General features: G+C 44.7%; 1 protein-coding gene across 3 annotated transcripts in view; it reads left to right on the forward strand.

The window, feature by feature from the left end:
- The window catches only part of si:dkey-172j4.3 (diacylglycerol kinase eta), a 206,413-nt gene that overhangs the window by 157,407 nt on the left and 35,117 nt on the right, over positions 1-13,889 (forward strand). For all 3 annotated transcript variants that reach the window (XM_048544259.2, XM_048544258.2, XM_048544260.2), the window contains exons 9-16: positions 1,494-1,656; positions 3,102-3,210; positions 3,873-4,012; positions 6,675-6,750; positions 7,569-7,660; positions 8,844-8,943; positions 10,209-10,470; positions 10,942-11,064. In XM_048544259.2, the coding sequence (XP_048400216.1) occupies positions 1,494-1,656; positions 3,102-3,210; positions 3,873-4,012; positions 6,675-6,750; positions 7,569-7,660; positions 8,844-8,943; positions 10,209-10,470; positions 10,942-11,064 (1,065 nt within the window). The remainder of the gene's footprint in view (positions 1-1,493; positions 1,657-3,101; positions 3,211-3,872; positions 4,013-6,674; positions 6,751-7,568; positions 7,661-8,843; positions 8,944-10,208; positions 10,471-10,941; positions 11,065-13,889) is intronic.

Below are 13,889 nucleotides of genomic sequence, written 5' to 3' on the forward strand. Positions count from 1 at the left end.
GTGTTAGTACGTAATCATGTGTGCATGAATATCACTCTGTGGGATTGTAAAGAGTCATTCAGGAAAGTTAATCTTACTTTGGGGATTCAAATTAATGAGAACCATGAGTAAATGTATAGACCTTGTGAATTGCATTTACTTTATTGATACCTTTAAAAAGGGATCATAGAGTCAAAAGTCGTAGAGCATGGAAACAGACTTTTCAGTCCAACCAGTCCATGCTGACTATAATCCCAAACTAAATTAGTCCCACCTGCCTGTGCTTGGCCTGTATCCTTCCAAACATTTCTTCTTCTTTTACTTATCCAAATATAACTGCACTTGCATCCACCACTTCCTGTGGAAGTTCATTCTACACATGAACTACTTCCTGTGTAAAAAAAAATTGCCCCTCATGACTTTTTAAAATCTTTCTCTTCTCATCTTAAAAATATGTCCCTGCCCAGTCTTGAAGTCCCCCATATGGGGGAAATGACACCTGCTATTTACATTACCTTTACCCCTCATGATTTCATAAATCTCTATAAGGTCACCCCTCAACCTCCTACACTTCAGTGAGCAAAGTCCCAACCTATCCAGCCTCTCCATATAACTCAAACGCTCCATTCCTAGCAATATCCTGGTAAATTTCATCTGAACCCTCTTTGGCTATGCTTCCTGTAACAGGGTGACCAGAACTGCACACAGTACTCCAGAAGAAGCCTCATCAACCTCCTGCACAACCTCAACATGACGACCCTACTCCTATACTCAAAGGTCTGAGAAATGAAGCCAGTTGTGCAAATTGCCTTCTTATTATTCCATGGATGTGACACCATGGATGAATGACGTAGTTCTTGGTGTAGGGAATTGTCAGGAGGTTGGAAGGGCTGATCTAGCCCACAGATTTTTAAATCTGCCCCACTGTAAGGAGGGGCAGTGTGGATGGGGTAGGGGATTTAGGACTGGCCTTGGAGGGGAGTATTTGAGAGAGGGCTTTTGCATTTGCGGTGGTTTAGCCCAAAGCAATGCAGCTTTGGCTGATGGAGCCTCAGACAGGTCATCAATTCCCTCGTGATTATTGACATCTCCCTGCCTAAGACTTGGGGCCTAGTCCAAGGCCTCAGCACAATAGGCCCAGGAAGTGAGAGCTGGGTTTAGCTGTTAGAGAGGTCAAGACCCCTTCACATAATGGGTGGGGAGCATGTCCCCTCAAAAATCCCCATTATCTGTGAGGTTCCAGTCCCAGCTGGCCATCTCCTGGAATTATGATCCCTACCCTGAGCAAAGAACGAGTCAAAATTACTGGTCTGTCTCAACATGTATTCTTAAAGTGGAGCTCCAGTATGCTCAGTGCATTCATTTCCAATTAAGAATGGATTTCTCTATTTTTTTTTCCCTCTGGGGATGTTCCTGAGAATTTTCCAATTAGCCTATCTTATTACCTTTGTGTTTACTTGTCTTTTCTTTAATCTCAGTCAGAGTCACATCGCTCTGTCCTTGTTTTCGTTCAGGGTTCTGGAAGGCCACTTGTTCCTCATCCTGCAGCAGTCCCCTCCTGGTCCTGGTGAACTCCAAAAGTGGCGATAACCAGGGTGTAAAGTTCCTCAGGAAGTTCAAACAGCTACTGAACCCCGCGCAGGTATTCGACCTGATGATTGGTGGGCCCCACCTCGGGTAGGTCCAGCTACCATCCGTGCACCTCATGGCTTATCATTGTTAAACATTCCTCACCATTTCCACTAGCAATTCAGTTTGCACAGTACAATTTCATGTCAGCTGCTTAACACAAATGTCAGGAACTGTGACGTGAATTAAAGGTTCACCTGTTTTGTTGGCGCTGTTTTTATTTGGGAAGGACTCTTGACCAGGCCAGCATGAGGGATCTCTATCCTTTGTTGAATGAGATCTTTTAACTCAATTGAAAGGTGTCTCCTCTTAAAGTGCGGCACTCCCTCAGTACTGACCCTCTGACAGTGCAGCACTCCTTCAGCACTGATCCTCTGACAGTGCAGCGCGCCTTCAGCACTGATCCTCTGACAGTGCAGCACTCCTTCAGCACTGATCCTCTGACAGCGCAGCACTTCTTCAGCACTGATCCACTGACAGTACAGTGCTCCCTCAGTACTGACCCTCTGATAGCGCAGCGCTTCCTCAGCACTGACCCTCTGACAGTACACAAATCTCTTAGTACTGACCCTGACTTGCACATCACTTCCTGAGTACTGAGCCTTCCTCACCTAGTATTTCTTCATTATAAGCCCCTCAGGTAGTCCAATATTACAGTCTTTCCTCAGCACATATCTCCTTCAAGCTTGCTGTCCGGCAGTGCAGGACTCCCTCAGTATAGCTCCCGAAATAGTGTGGTATTTTGCCAGTATTGGGGTGATACAGTGGCTCAGTGGTTAGTACTGCTGCCTCACAGCGCCAGTGACCTGGGTTTGACTCCACCCTTGGGCAATTGTCTGTGTGGAGTTTGCGCATTCTCCTCATGTCTGTTTGGGATTCTTCCAGATGCTCTGGCTTCCTCCCATTGTCCAAAGATGTGCGGGCTATTTGGATTGGCCAGGCTAAATTGCCTGTGGTGTTCATGGATGTGTAGATTAGATGGATGGCTCTGGGTGGGATGCTCTATGGGTCAATGTAGACTTGTTGGGCCAAAGGGCCTGTTTATACACTGTAGGGATTCTATGATCTATGCATTGCAATATCTAGCTGAGTTGTAGACACAGTACTTCAAGATCTTAGCCCTTTTGATACAGTACTGGTGTGGTGAATCTGTCATTACTTCCAAAGGAACTGTTTGGCCAACATTTCAGACTGAGTTTGCTGCTGGGATTATTGAACCTTGTTTCAGTTATGCAAAGACAAATGCAAAGCTTTACAGACTATCTGCATGGAATCACATGAGATTTGCTTGAAGCTGTTCCTATTTCAGGCTGTAGCTTCAACAGCAATACCACTGCATTCTGTGCATATTTCAAAACCAGTGTGAAAGCCACCATCAGGAAATTCTGGGGTGGGTGGAGGAGGGAGGTTACTACAGACATTCTGGGAGTTTGACTTTTGCTGCTTCCTTGCTCAATCTGGAGTGAAGTTGTACTGTGTTTGTTCCCTGGCAGCCTCCGGCTGTTCCAGAAGTTTGCTACATTCCGAATTCTGGCTTGTGGAGGAGATGGAAGTGTGGGCTGGGTCTTGTCCGAAATCGATAAAATGGGTTTACACAAACAGGTCAGTGAGTGACATGAACCTTGGTTTGTTTTTATTTGCTTAATCTAGAGATGTGTTTTATTTTTAATTAACTCTTGGTTTGCATGTTGCTGCACTAGTACTGAGCAGAGACAGACAAGAGTGGGACTGAGACAGACAGACCAGAGGGGGTGGGACTGAGGGACAGAGAAACAGACAGTCAGGAGAAGATGAATTGAGAGACAGACTAATGGACAGGAGAGTGTGGAACTGAGACAGACAAGCAGACAAACAAACAATCAGACAGGAGAGGGTGGGACTTAGAAACAGACAGAAAGACAAGGGTGGGACTGAGATAGACAGACAGGGGACCTTGCAACTGAGACAAAGAGAGGCAAGAGACGGTGGGATGGAGACAGGCAGGAGATGGTGGGACTGAGACGCAGACAGACGGGAGAGGATGTGTCAGAGAGTGAAAGACAAAGGTGGGACTTAGAGACAGACTGCGAAGGGTTGAGAGTGAGCAGATAGACAGACAGAAACAAAACCAGAATTTTCTGGAAAAACTCAGCCAGTATGGCAGTATCTGTGGAGAGAAAGCAGAGTTAACATTTTGGGTGCAGTCACCCTTCTTGGGAACTGTGTGACAGATGTCTGACAGTGAGCTGGTCTTGGTTGCTGAAGTATTTCATTCTCTTTGCCAGTGTAAACTGGGCGTGCTGCCCCTGGGGACAGGCAATGACCTGGCGAGGGTACTCGGCTGGGGTGGATTATGTGACGATGATGCACAGCTTCCTCAGGTTGTGGCCAAACTGGAGCGCGCCACCACCAAGATGCTAGACAGGTAAGAGTGTCGGCTTGTGTTGGTGTATCTCTCTCCCATGACCATCCTCCCTGCCAGGCAGCCTCCCTCCTTGCCACGCAATCCAAGAAAGAGGCTATTTGGCCTCTCATGTTTGAGCGAGCTATCGATTCTCCTCACTCCCACTGCTGTTTGCTCATAACCCTGAAAATGTTTTTAAAATGTTTTTAGTCAACTCCTAAAACAAATTACTGGCAGGCCTGGCAGCATCTGAGGAGAGAGAAACAGAGTTAACGTTTCGAGTTTAATGTGAGTCTTCTTCGGAGCTGAAGACTGACAGTTCTGAAGAGGAATGTCTCGGATGCTCCCAGACCTACTGAGGCTCTTCTGCAATTTGTGTGTTTGTTTCAGATTGCCTGCATCTGCATTATTTTACTTTCACTTACCCAATTCCTGTTTGAAAGCTATGCTTGAATCTGCTTTCATCAGCCTTTCAAGACCATGCATGTCAGGTTCAATCAACCTGATATCTTTCTAGTTCTTTTGCCAATTATTTTCAATCTAGGTGCTCCTGTTATTCTCTTTATTTAGTCTGTTGAAACCTCTTGCCTTTTTCCACCTCTGTGTACACACAATCTCTGAACTCCTGTTCTGTTTGAAGTGCCACTACCCCATCCTACCCCAGCACTGCAGAATCCAGGAGTGTCCTCCATTAATTCCTCTTTACAGCGATGGTTTGTTCCCTTATCCCACACATTGTCAGACAGTCTACACATTTTTTCAAACCCACTCTGGATTTCCTTCAGCCATTCCTCATTTAGCCTCATTACCTCTTTTGCCATTACCTGGTGCATATGAAAAAGTACAGCACAGGAACAGGCCCTCTGCACCCCCCCCCCCCACCACCACAAGCCTGTGCTGATCATCATGCCCCAATTAATCTAAAAACAAACCTGCCATTTTTCGATCCTTCTATTCCCTCCCTATTAATGTATAATTCTACGTGCCTCTTAAATGTCTTCAACTGCCTCCTTCTACGGCCTTTTCTGGTAGTGCATTCCAGGCTGCTACCACTCTCTGCCTGAAAACCTTCCCTCGCACATCTCCCTTAAACTTTCCCCCTCTGACCTCGAACCCGTGCCCCCTTGTAATTGAAACTTCAAGCCTGGGAAAAAGCTTCTGATGATCCACCCCATCTATGCCTCTCACAATTTTGTAGATCTCTGTCAGGTCTCCTGTCAGCCACCGTCTTTCCAGTGAAAACAATCCTAGTCTTTTTAACCTATCCTCATAGCCAATGCCCCGGAGACCAGGCAACATACTGGTGAACCTTCTCTATACTCGCTCCAAAGCTTCCACATTCATATCCTACACTATTGGGGCCTTCACTAGGGTGTCTCGCAGAAAGAAGGTACAGGGTGAGAACAGGAGTAATGTAACATCCTGCCAGTATTCTGAAGAGCTCACATTGCAGTGTTACCACTGCTGGGCGCAGGACTTTCTCTCCTGGTCTACACATTGCAGTCATCTGCCATCTGGCCCAAGCAAACCATTCAGTATCTCTCTCTGCACCTTGTATTACACACAGATCATGATGGGATTTCCCCTTGAGAGCTCATTATTGTAGACAAATACCACCCATCACTGCCCCCTGTTACAAAGTGATTCCCACCATCACTGCCCCCATTTCAGAGAGAATCCCACCTTTGCTGTCCCCATTTCAGAGAGAATCCCACAATCACTGCCCCCGTTAGAGAGAATATCCCGCAATCACTGTACCCCATCACAGAGAGAAGCCCCCCATCACTGCCTGCCTTTACTGAGAGAATCCCACCATCACTGCTCCCATTACAAAGAGAATCCCCCCATCACGGTCCCCATTTCAGAGAGAATCCCACCATCACTGCCCCCATTACAGACAATATCCCATAATCACTGTCCCCTATCACAGAGAGAAGTCCCCATCACTGCCTCTCTTTACAGAGAGAATCACACCATCACAGTCCCTTGTTACAGGGAGAATCCCACCAGCATTGTCCCCGATCACAGTCATTCACTTCATATCTGTCCCCATTTCAGAGGTAGTCCCGCCATCACTGTCTCATTTTACAGAGAGAATCCCACAATGGCAGACCCATTACAGAGAGAATACCCACATCACTGCCCCCATTACAGACAGAATCTGCAATCAGTGTCCCCCCATTACAGACAGAATCACCCTCCCATCACTGCTCCCATCACAGAGAGAATTCCGCCATTGCCATTCCCTTTTACAGAGAGAATCCCCCATCACTGTCCCCCATTATAGAAAGAATCCCACAATCACTGTCCCCTCTTACAGAGAGAATTCCCCCATTACGAAGAGTATCATCACTGTCACCAATTAGAGGCCGATTTGCACCATCACTGCCCCCAATCACAAAAGGAATCCCCAATCCGAGCCCCTCAATATAGAGAGTTTCTCATTTTGAGGAATATAGCTTATTGAATCTGTCTCTCTCTCTCTCTCTTTCTCTGGAACAGTCTGTTGATGCTCCACTTGTCATGCCTCTGGGAGTCTTACTGGTCATGTGGTGGGGTTCTGTTTTCAAGTTGTGATGTATTTTGTGACACAGGACAGCATCTTCACCCCCTAAGCTCTGAGTAATATATACTGTGGGTTGTATGACTGGGATGACTGCCTTCTCTACTCTCTGTCCCACAGGTGGAGCATCATGACATATGAAGCAGCAACAAAGCCACTTCCCATCATAACAGGAGACGAGTTTTACAATTCCCAGGTGCAGACATGAGATTCTGAAGGATTATAAGCTGCTGTTAACAGACTCCAACATTTATCTGAGAAATATGTCGTCTAAGGGCAGAAATGGCTAGCACGAGGGGTCATAGTTTTAAGCTGGTTGGTGGAAAGTATAGAGGGGATGTCAGAGGCAGGTTCTTTACGCAGAGAGTTGTGAGAGCATGGAATGCGTTGCCAGCAGCAGTTGTGGAAGCAAGGTCATTGGGGTCATTTAAGAGACTGCTGGACATGTATATGGTCACAGAAATTTGAGGGTACATACATGAGGATCAATGGTCGGCACAACATTGTGGGCTGAAGGGCCTGTTCTGTGCTGTACTGTTCTATGTTCTATGTTCTATGTTCTAAAAAGAGGTTGTGTGGAGACAGGAAAAATCCACATATTGTGTTCGAAATATGGATTTCCGAAAATAAAAACTCCATAATGCCCAATCACATACACAAATTAATTCCAGAGAATTTACAACATCAGTTGTTGAATAGAAGTACAATATCACTACATTCCCATTCGGCATACAGGAGGAAAGGAGACAGGAATTATTCTTATTGTCTATGTTGTACAGTCAGCATCTCTACAATCCCTATTATACAGTCCGTAGCTCCTACAGTGCCTGATGTACAGTCTGTCTGTACAGTCCATTTTGTACTGCCAATGCCTCACACAGTCTCTGTTGTAGAGTCAGTGTCTCCTGCACTCCCTGTTGTAAACTTCCTACAGTTGCTGTATTAGTGTGTAAATCATGAGTAATCATGAGGGTAAGTCTGATAATCCGTACTGTTGCCATTCTCTTTTCACAGGATCCGATCTCTCAATACGCCGATTCCGTTGTTTATCATTTAACAAAAGTCCTTGATTCTGATCAACACTCTGACGTTATTTCCTCTGCCAGGTAAATTTGCTTCTCCCTGTTTAAGCTTCAACAACCTGTAGGTTTGCTGGTTTTGAAACTGCTTAAAGAGGGTCTGTTTACAGAGGGCTCAGACAAAAACAGCTCCAACATGCTGTTCTGGCCCGAGGGAGTCATGGCCTTGCCAGAGCTTGACGATGGAATTTCCTGAATATCGCTCAGCTCACTCCTGTGCTGTAATGCACAATATGGGTCACCCAAGACTATGAGGGGTGCCAGGACAGAAACTCCAGCAATGGGCTGAGATTTCATCCGTAGAATGTGGCCAACAGCTATTCGATACCCACCTCTAATTGCCTTCGACTGGATTCTCGGTTTCAGAGGGAAGCTACAAATTAGCAGCATTGTACAGGAGCAAAATTACATTAAGATTTTCTCGATCATTCAGCCATGCTCAGTTGAAATGGGGGCCCAAGTTTGGCGTGTTTTGCACCAAATTATTGTGGACAGAACCTTTGAAGGAGAGGCAGGGATCACAGAATCTGCCTGCTCTATCAATGCAAGGAGCCTTGGGCTACAGACAGTGCATTAATGCAAGTACAGTGACCAGCGGCAGTGTGTGAATTGTCTTTGAAAGTAAAACTATGTGTTGGAGTTAGTTTGAAAGAGGTGAGGGTGGTTAGGTCCTGTCTGCATTGTTGGAGGATAGTATATGCCATTGATTTAGAGCCTATCCTGGGCACTGAGACCATCTGTTCTACCAGCCTTTCCAAAGTGTTCTGTAAAAATATAAGGACTGTGGTGACATAGGATGGATAAAATAAGGACAGACTCTGGAAAACAGGACTTCATGAAATCCTACTCCCTTCATTTGGATTGTGACTGAAGAGCATCTCCAGAGAGACAGCTCTGTACCAACAGGAAGTTCCAGTCACTGAATACACATTAACATCAAAGTTAGGGCATTACTGCAAGATCCAGGAGCTCACTGTGACAGAGTGGAGATGAAGCTAACCCTGGTTACTCACTCTGCTGGAACCGGAGATCTTGGTGCAGAAGTGGGTACAGGTCAGGCCCGAGCTAGTCCTGAAGATACCCCTCTGACAGAGCAGCTTCATTCTGGGAGACCAACACTGCATCAACCCCACTTCACGCCCCTCCCCTGTATTAATCCCCTCGGCACTCCGCTTCCTCTTATCACTATCCTCTTCTGCTGATTCTGCAGGTTTCTCTGTGGGACAGTAAGTGACTTCATCGCCGAGGTTGGTAAAGCCTACAAGAAGGCTGAGGATAACAAGGGGGAAGCAGACACCATGGCCAACAAGGTGGGTATTTAGGTGGTGGAAACAAATGCTGCTCAGAATACCCTGAGCTTGGTGAGAACTGAACTATCCAGCTCGATATAGAGTCAAACGCTGCAGCTACTCTTTCTACATTATACACTTCAATTAACTTGTCTGGAAATGTTACGACACACTCTCTGGGGAAGCTGGGAGTTGAACTAGATCTTCTGGCCCAGAGCTAGGGACATCGCATCTCTGTTCCGAGATACAAGCCAGGAGAATACTAAATTAATTTTCATAACCAAATTACAACTAAACTTCCATTAATCTGCAATTACAAACCTTACTCCAGTAGAAGTCATTGTTTAAAAGGAGCCTGACTTCCAGAGATTCAATGAGTCATAGAGTTGTAAAGCACACAAGTAGACTCTTTCATCCAACTCATCTGCATCAACCAGGCATCTCAATCTGACCTAGTCCCATTTGTCAGTATTTGACCCACATCCCTTTAAACCATTCCTGTACATATACCCATTCAGATGCCTTTTAAATGTTGTAATTGTACTGGCCTCCACCCCTTCCTCTGGCAGCTCAATCCTTACATGCATTACCCTCTGCATGATACCTCTCAAGCCCATTCTAACTCTTTCCCCTCTCACCTTGAATGAATGAGTGAATGATTGATTTGAATGAATGATTTATTGTCACAAACATCTAGGGAGATGCAGTAAAAAGTGTTCTGTTGCTATGGTCTGGCTCCATTTTTAGGTACAAAAGAATAAAAAGAAAGAATAGAAAGAAAGAACTTAAATGGAGTTCATCGTAATCTTCATTGACCTTAAACATCGACTTAAGATTTTGTACCTAGGTACTCTTGTACCTAAGATGGTGCTGTAAGTGACAACTTATAAACTTTTCACTGCATTCAAGTGAGTACATGTGACAATAAAACTAATTCACTTAATTTCAATTCAATGCAAACCTATGCCCTCTAGTTTTGAACTCCCCACCCTAAGAAAAAGGTCTTGGCCCTCACACTATCCATGCCCCACATGATTTTATTAACCTCTGCAAACTCACCCCTCAGCCTATAATGCTCCAGGTAAAACAGCCCCAGTCTATTCAGACTCTCCCTATAGCTCAAGCCGTCAAGTCCTAGCAACATCCTTGTAAATCTTTTCTGTACCCTCTCAAGGTTAACAATATTCTTCCATTGAAAGGGTGACAAGAATTCAGTCAGTAGAAGCTCACAATGTCAGCGGAATGTCTCCAGGTGGGGTTGCTGTGACTGTGTTTCTCTCACTCAGTGTGCCACATTAACCCAGAAGCTGGACTCGTTGGTGAAGACTCTGACTGATGAGGCACAAGCTGTTATTGTTCCCGCTGGCATCTCTCCACCCACCACTGTGGGACAGGAAAAGAAGCAATGTACAGAAAACGGAGCGCACCCAGAAAAAACTCCAGACACAAACGCTCTACCCAAAATCTTCAAGTCAAAGGAGCAACTTATGTTGCGAGCCAACAGTTTGAAGAAAGCACTGCGGCAGATCATTGAACAAACAGAGAAAGGTACAGTCACAAGATCATCTCACTCTCCATGCTTTGTTAATCAAGGCATGACATGTTGGGTCAACAGATTGCAGCTTTCTTTATATTGCATGAAAGACGCCAGACTGTGATGTGTGGCTATACACTCGATCACGTACAGAATCAGTGTGACTGTGATGTGTCCTATTACATTGGGTCACATACAGAATGGGTCAGACTGTGATGTATGCATGTACACGGGGTCACAAACAGAATGGGTCAGAATGTGATGTACACCTGTACACTGGGTCATGTACAGAATAGGTGTGACTGTGAAGTATGCCTGTACATTGGGTCATATACAGAATGGGTGAGACTGCAATGCGTGCCTGTGCATTGGGTCACGTACAGAGTGGGTGAGACTGTGGAAGTGTGCCGGTATGCTGGATTACGCAAGAATGAGTGAGATGCAATATCAGAATCTGACTCTCAAACTCTTATGTTCTGTCACAGTGCTGGATGAACAAAACCGACAGAGTCAAGTGATACGCAGCACTTCTGCAAACGTTAACCTTCTAGCCACTTCAGTTGAGGGAGAGAGCTCAGAGGAGGTGAAACCAAAAGCTGCTGGGACAGGTGAGTCAGATCTGCGCAGACAACAAATGGTCACGTGGGGGTGAGAGCCGATGGATCTGTTTGACAGTGGGTTGCTGCTCTTTGATTTCCTGCCCTATTTTGGAAAAGGGTACTGTTTACACCAGCCTTTGCTTTGTATGTCCTGCAGCTTTTGATACCAAAAAGGGAACTGCCTCCTCCTCTGTGTATTTGCCTAGGTTCTCGACCTGCCAGTGAATTGCACTCACTCTGCTCTGCTGCTTGAACTAACCTGGCTGTGTGATCTCCTGGAGCCTGGATGCCTGACTTTCCCTTGGCCCTGAGAGTGGCATTGCCCTCAGCTGAGCAGAATTCTGCACAGTCCTTCCACATACCATCGGTTTGAGATCAGGAGCTCACAGCATTCACAGAATCACAGGGGCGATATGGCCTATCGTGTCTACACTTGGCTGTTTAACAGAGCATCATGATTGAGTCACTATCTCTTGCCGTTCCCCTGTAACCCATCACATTGTTTCTATCCAAATATACATCAAATGCCCTCTTGAACGTGTCAGTTGAACCTGCCTCTACCACAGTTCTAGGCTGAACCACTGACTTTACGAAAAAGCTTTTCCTCACCTCACATTGGCTTCTTTTGCAAATCACTTCAAATGCCCTCTCGTACTTGGATTGAATGCTGGACTCTGTACGTGTGGCAATAGCCTTCCTACTGAACCACACAGTGATGCTGTAGAATGCCTTTTACATAGACTAAATGTATCTAGAACAGCAAGATGGCTTTCCGTGGTGTTCACGAACTAAGAGCTTGTTCGTAGCATTCTGGAGAGCAGATGCGGATGAGCAATAAATGTTGGCACTGGCAACGGTACAAATGTCCCATGAGTGGATTGAAAAAAGACAGTAAATTTGTTTTCTTTTTATTGACCTGTTCACGCCAACCATCTCATACCTCAATACTGTACAATCCTTTGCTGACAATGGCCAGCTCTCAGTGAATACATTGTAATGGAGATATTTGTGATGTTTGTTGTACCACTGGGATTGATTGCAGACTGACAGAACCTTGCAATTTAATATAAACCAAATGGGACTTTCCAAGTGACTAGAGGCATTCATTATTCACGAAGCTACTTAATAAACCAGAAGCAGTGTGATGAAAGCATTTCAAAACCAAAAACTTAATGAGCCGTCTTAATGAGGTGACATTGCAAATCATAATTTAAAGAAATAATAACACAGTTAAAGCGCAAAGTGTTGAAGTAAACTCTGGAATTAGATCTGGAACAGGAGCAAAAGAGGGAATACTTAACCCAAGAACAATCTTTGATAGATAAAATAAAATAATCAGAGGATTAGATAGGGTGGATAGGGAGTGCCTTTTTCCTAGGATGGTGATGGTGAGCACGAGGGGGCATAGCTTTAAATTGAGGGGTGAAAGATATAGGACAGATTCAGAGGTAGTTGCTTTACTCAGAGAGTAGTAAGGGAATGGAACACTTTGCCTGCAACAGTAGTAGATTCGCCAACTTTAAGTACATTTAAGTTGTCATTGGACAAGCATATGGATGTACATGGAATAGTGTAGGTTAGATGGGCTTCAGGTTGGTATGACAGGTCGGCATAACATCGAAGGCCGAAGGGCCTGTACTGTGCTGTAATGTTTTATGTTGTATGTTCTATGTAGATATCCAGAAGAAAAAATCTCATATTCTGTGAACAAGTGTTTGATTGTATTTATCCCCAAGAATTAGTGGATGTGTTGATGAATTGTGACATTGACAGCAGAAGGAGATAAGATTTTTCCAGAGCGTGTATTTGGACTAAGCAACATGTGTTAGTCTAGAGGGATAATCAAACCTGTTCCAGGTGAAAGAGAGGAGTACAATGATACAGAACAAATATTCAGCGAGTCAGATGATGATAAAAATTAGAAGCAGAAACATAACAAACATGCAGCAATCTGTTGACGCAGTGCTCCTTATGGAATCAGGAAAAACCTGACAGAATGTTGTGGATTGAGTACTGTCTAGAAGTTTACAACATGGATTTAGTATGAACACTAAAATGACAAAATTTGCGATAGATGAAAAAGCATGAGAAGAAATGAGATTGAAGTGGATGGTGTGGTACTGGAACAAGTCAATATGTTTGTCTCCTTGGAATAAATGGTGACTGATAATGACAAATGCGATGTTGAAATTAGAAGAAGGGTAGAAATAGTCAGATATAATTTTAAGGTGAAGGCTGTATTAACTCAAACAGGGAAAATACTTATAACATTTTGTCCATGTTTCTGCATGCCTGAGAAATCTGGATAAATCTATAAGGAAGAAAATAGAAAATCGTCAAATATAGGCGCTAAGACATTAGCTAAAATTTATATATATACACCGTTGCAGAAAAGAGGAGGCTTTTGTAATTGCACAAAATAAAGAAAATTCTTTAAAATTGACATGCAGAGAAGAAAATATCAGCATTCAGGCATTTGTGTCAGAGCTGGAGTGATATCTCCCAAATGACAGAGAGCAGGGTAGCAGGAAGAACTGATTAACTTGGAATATTTGGATGACAACTTTCACAGAGTAGTTACAGATGAGATACAGAGAGATGCTCACTGGGACAGAGCACAGAGACACTCACTGGGACAGTGCAGAGTGACACACACACAGTGCAGAGAGACTCTGATTGGGAAGTGCAGAGAGATGCTCACTGGAAGCCTACAGAGTCACTCACTAGGATAGAGCAGAGACACTCACTGGGACAGAGTAGAGAGACTGACTGGGACAGAGCAGAGACACCCTCACTAGGACAGTGCAGAGTAACATTCACTGGGTAGAGAAAGA

Source organism: Stegostoma tigrinum, chromosome 15 (assembly GCF_030684315.1).
Source record: "Stegostoma tigrinum isolate sSteTig4 chromosome 15, sSteTig4.hap1, whole genome shotgun sequence".
In the NCBI taxonomy this organism is placed as follows: domain Eukaryota; kingdom Metazoa; phylum Chordata; class Chondrichthyes; order Orectolobiformes; family Stegostomatidae; genus Stegostoma; species Stegostoma tigrinum.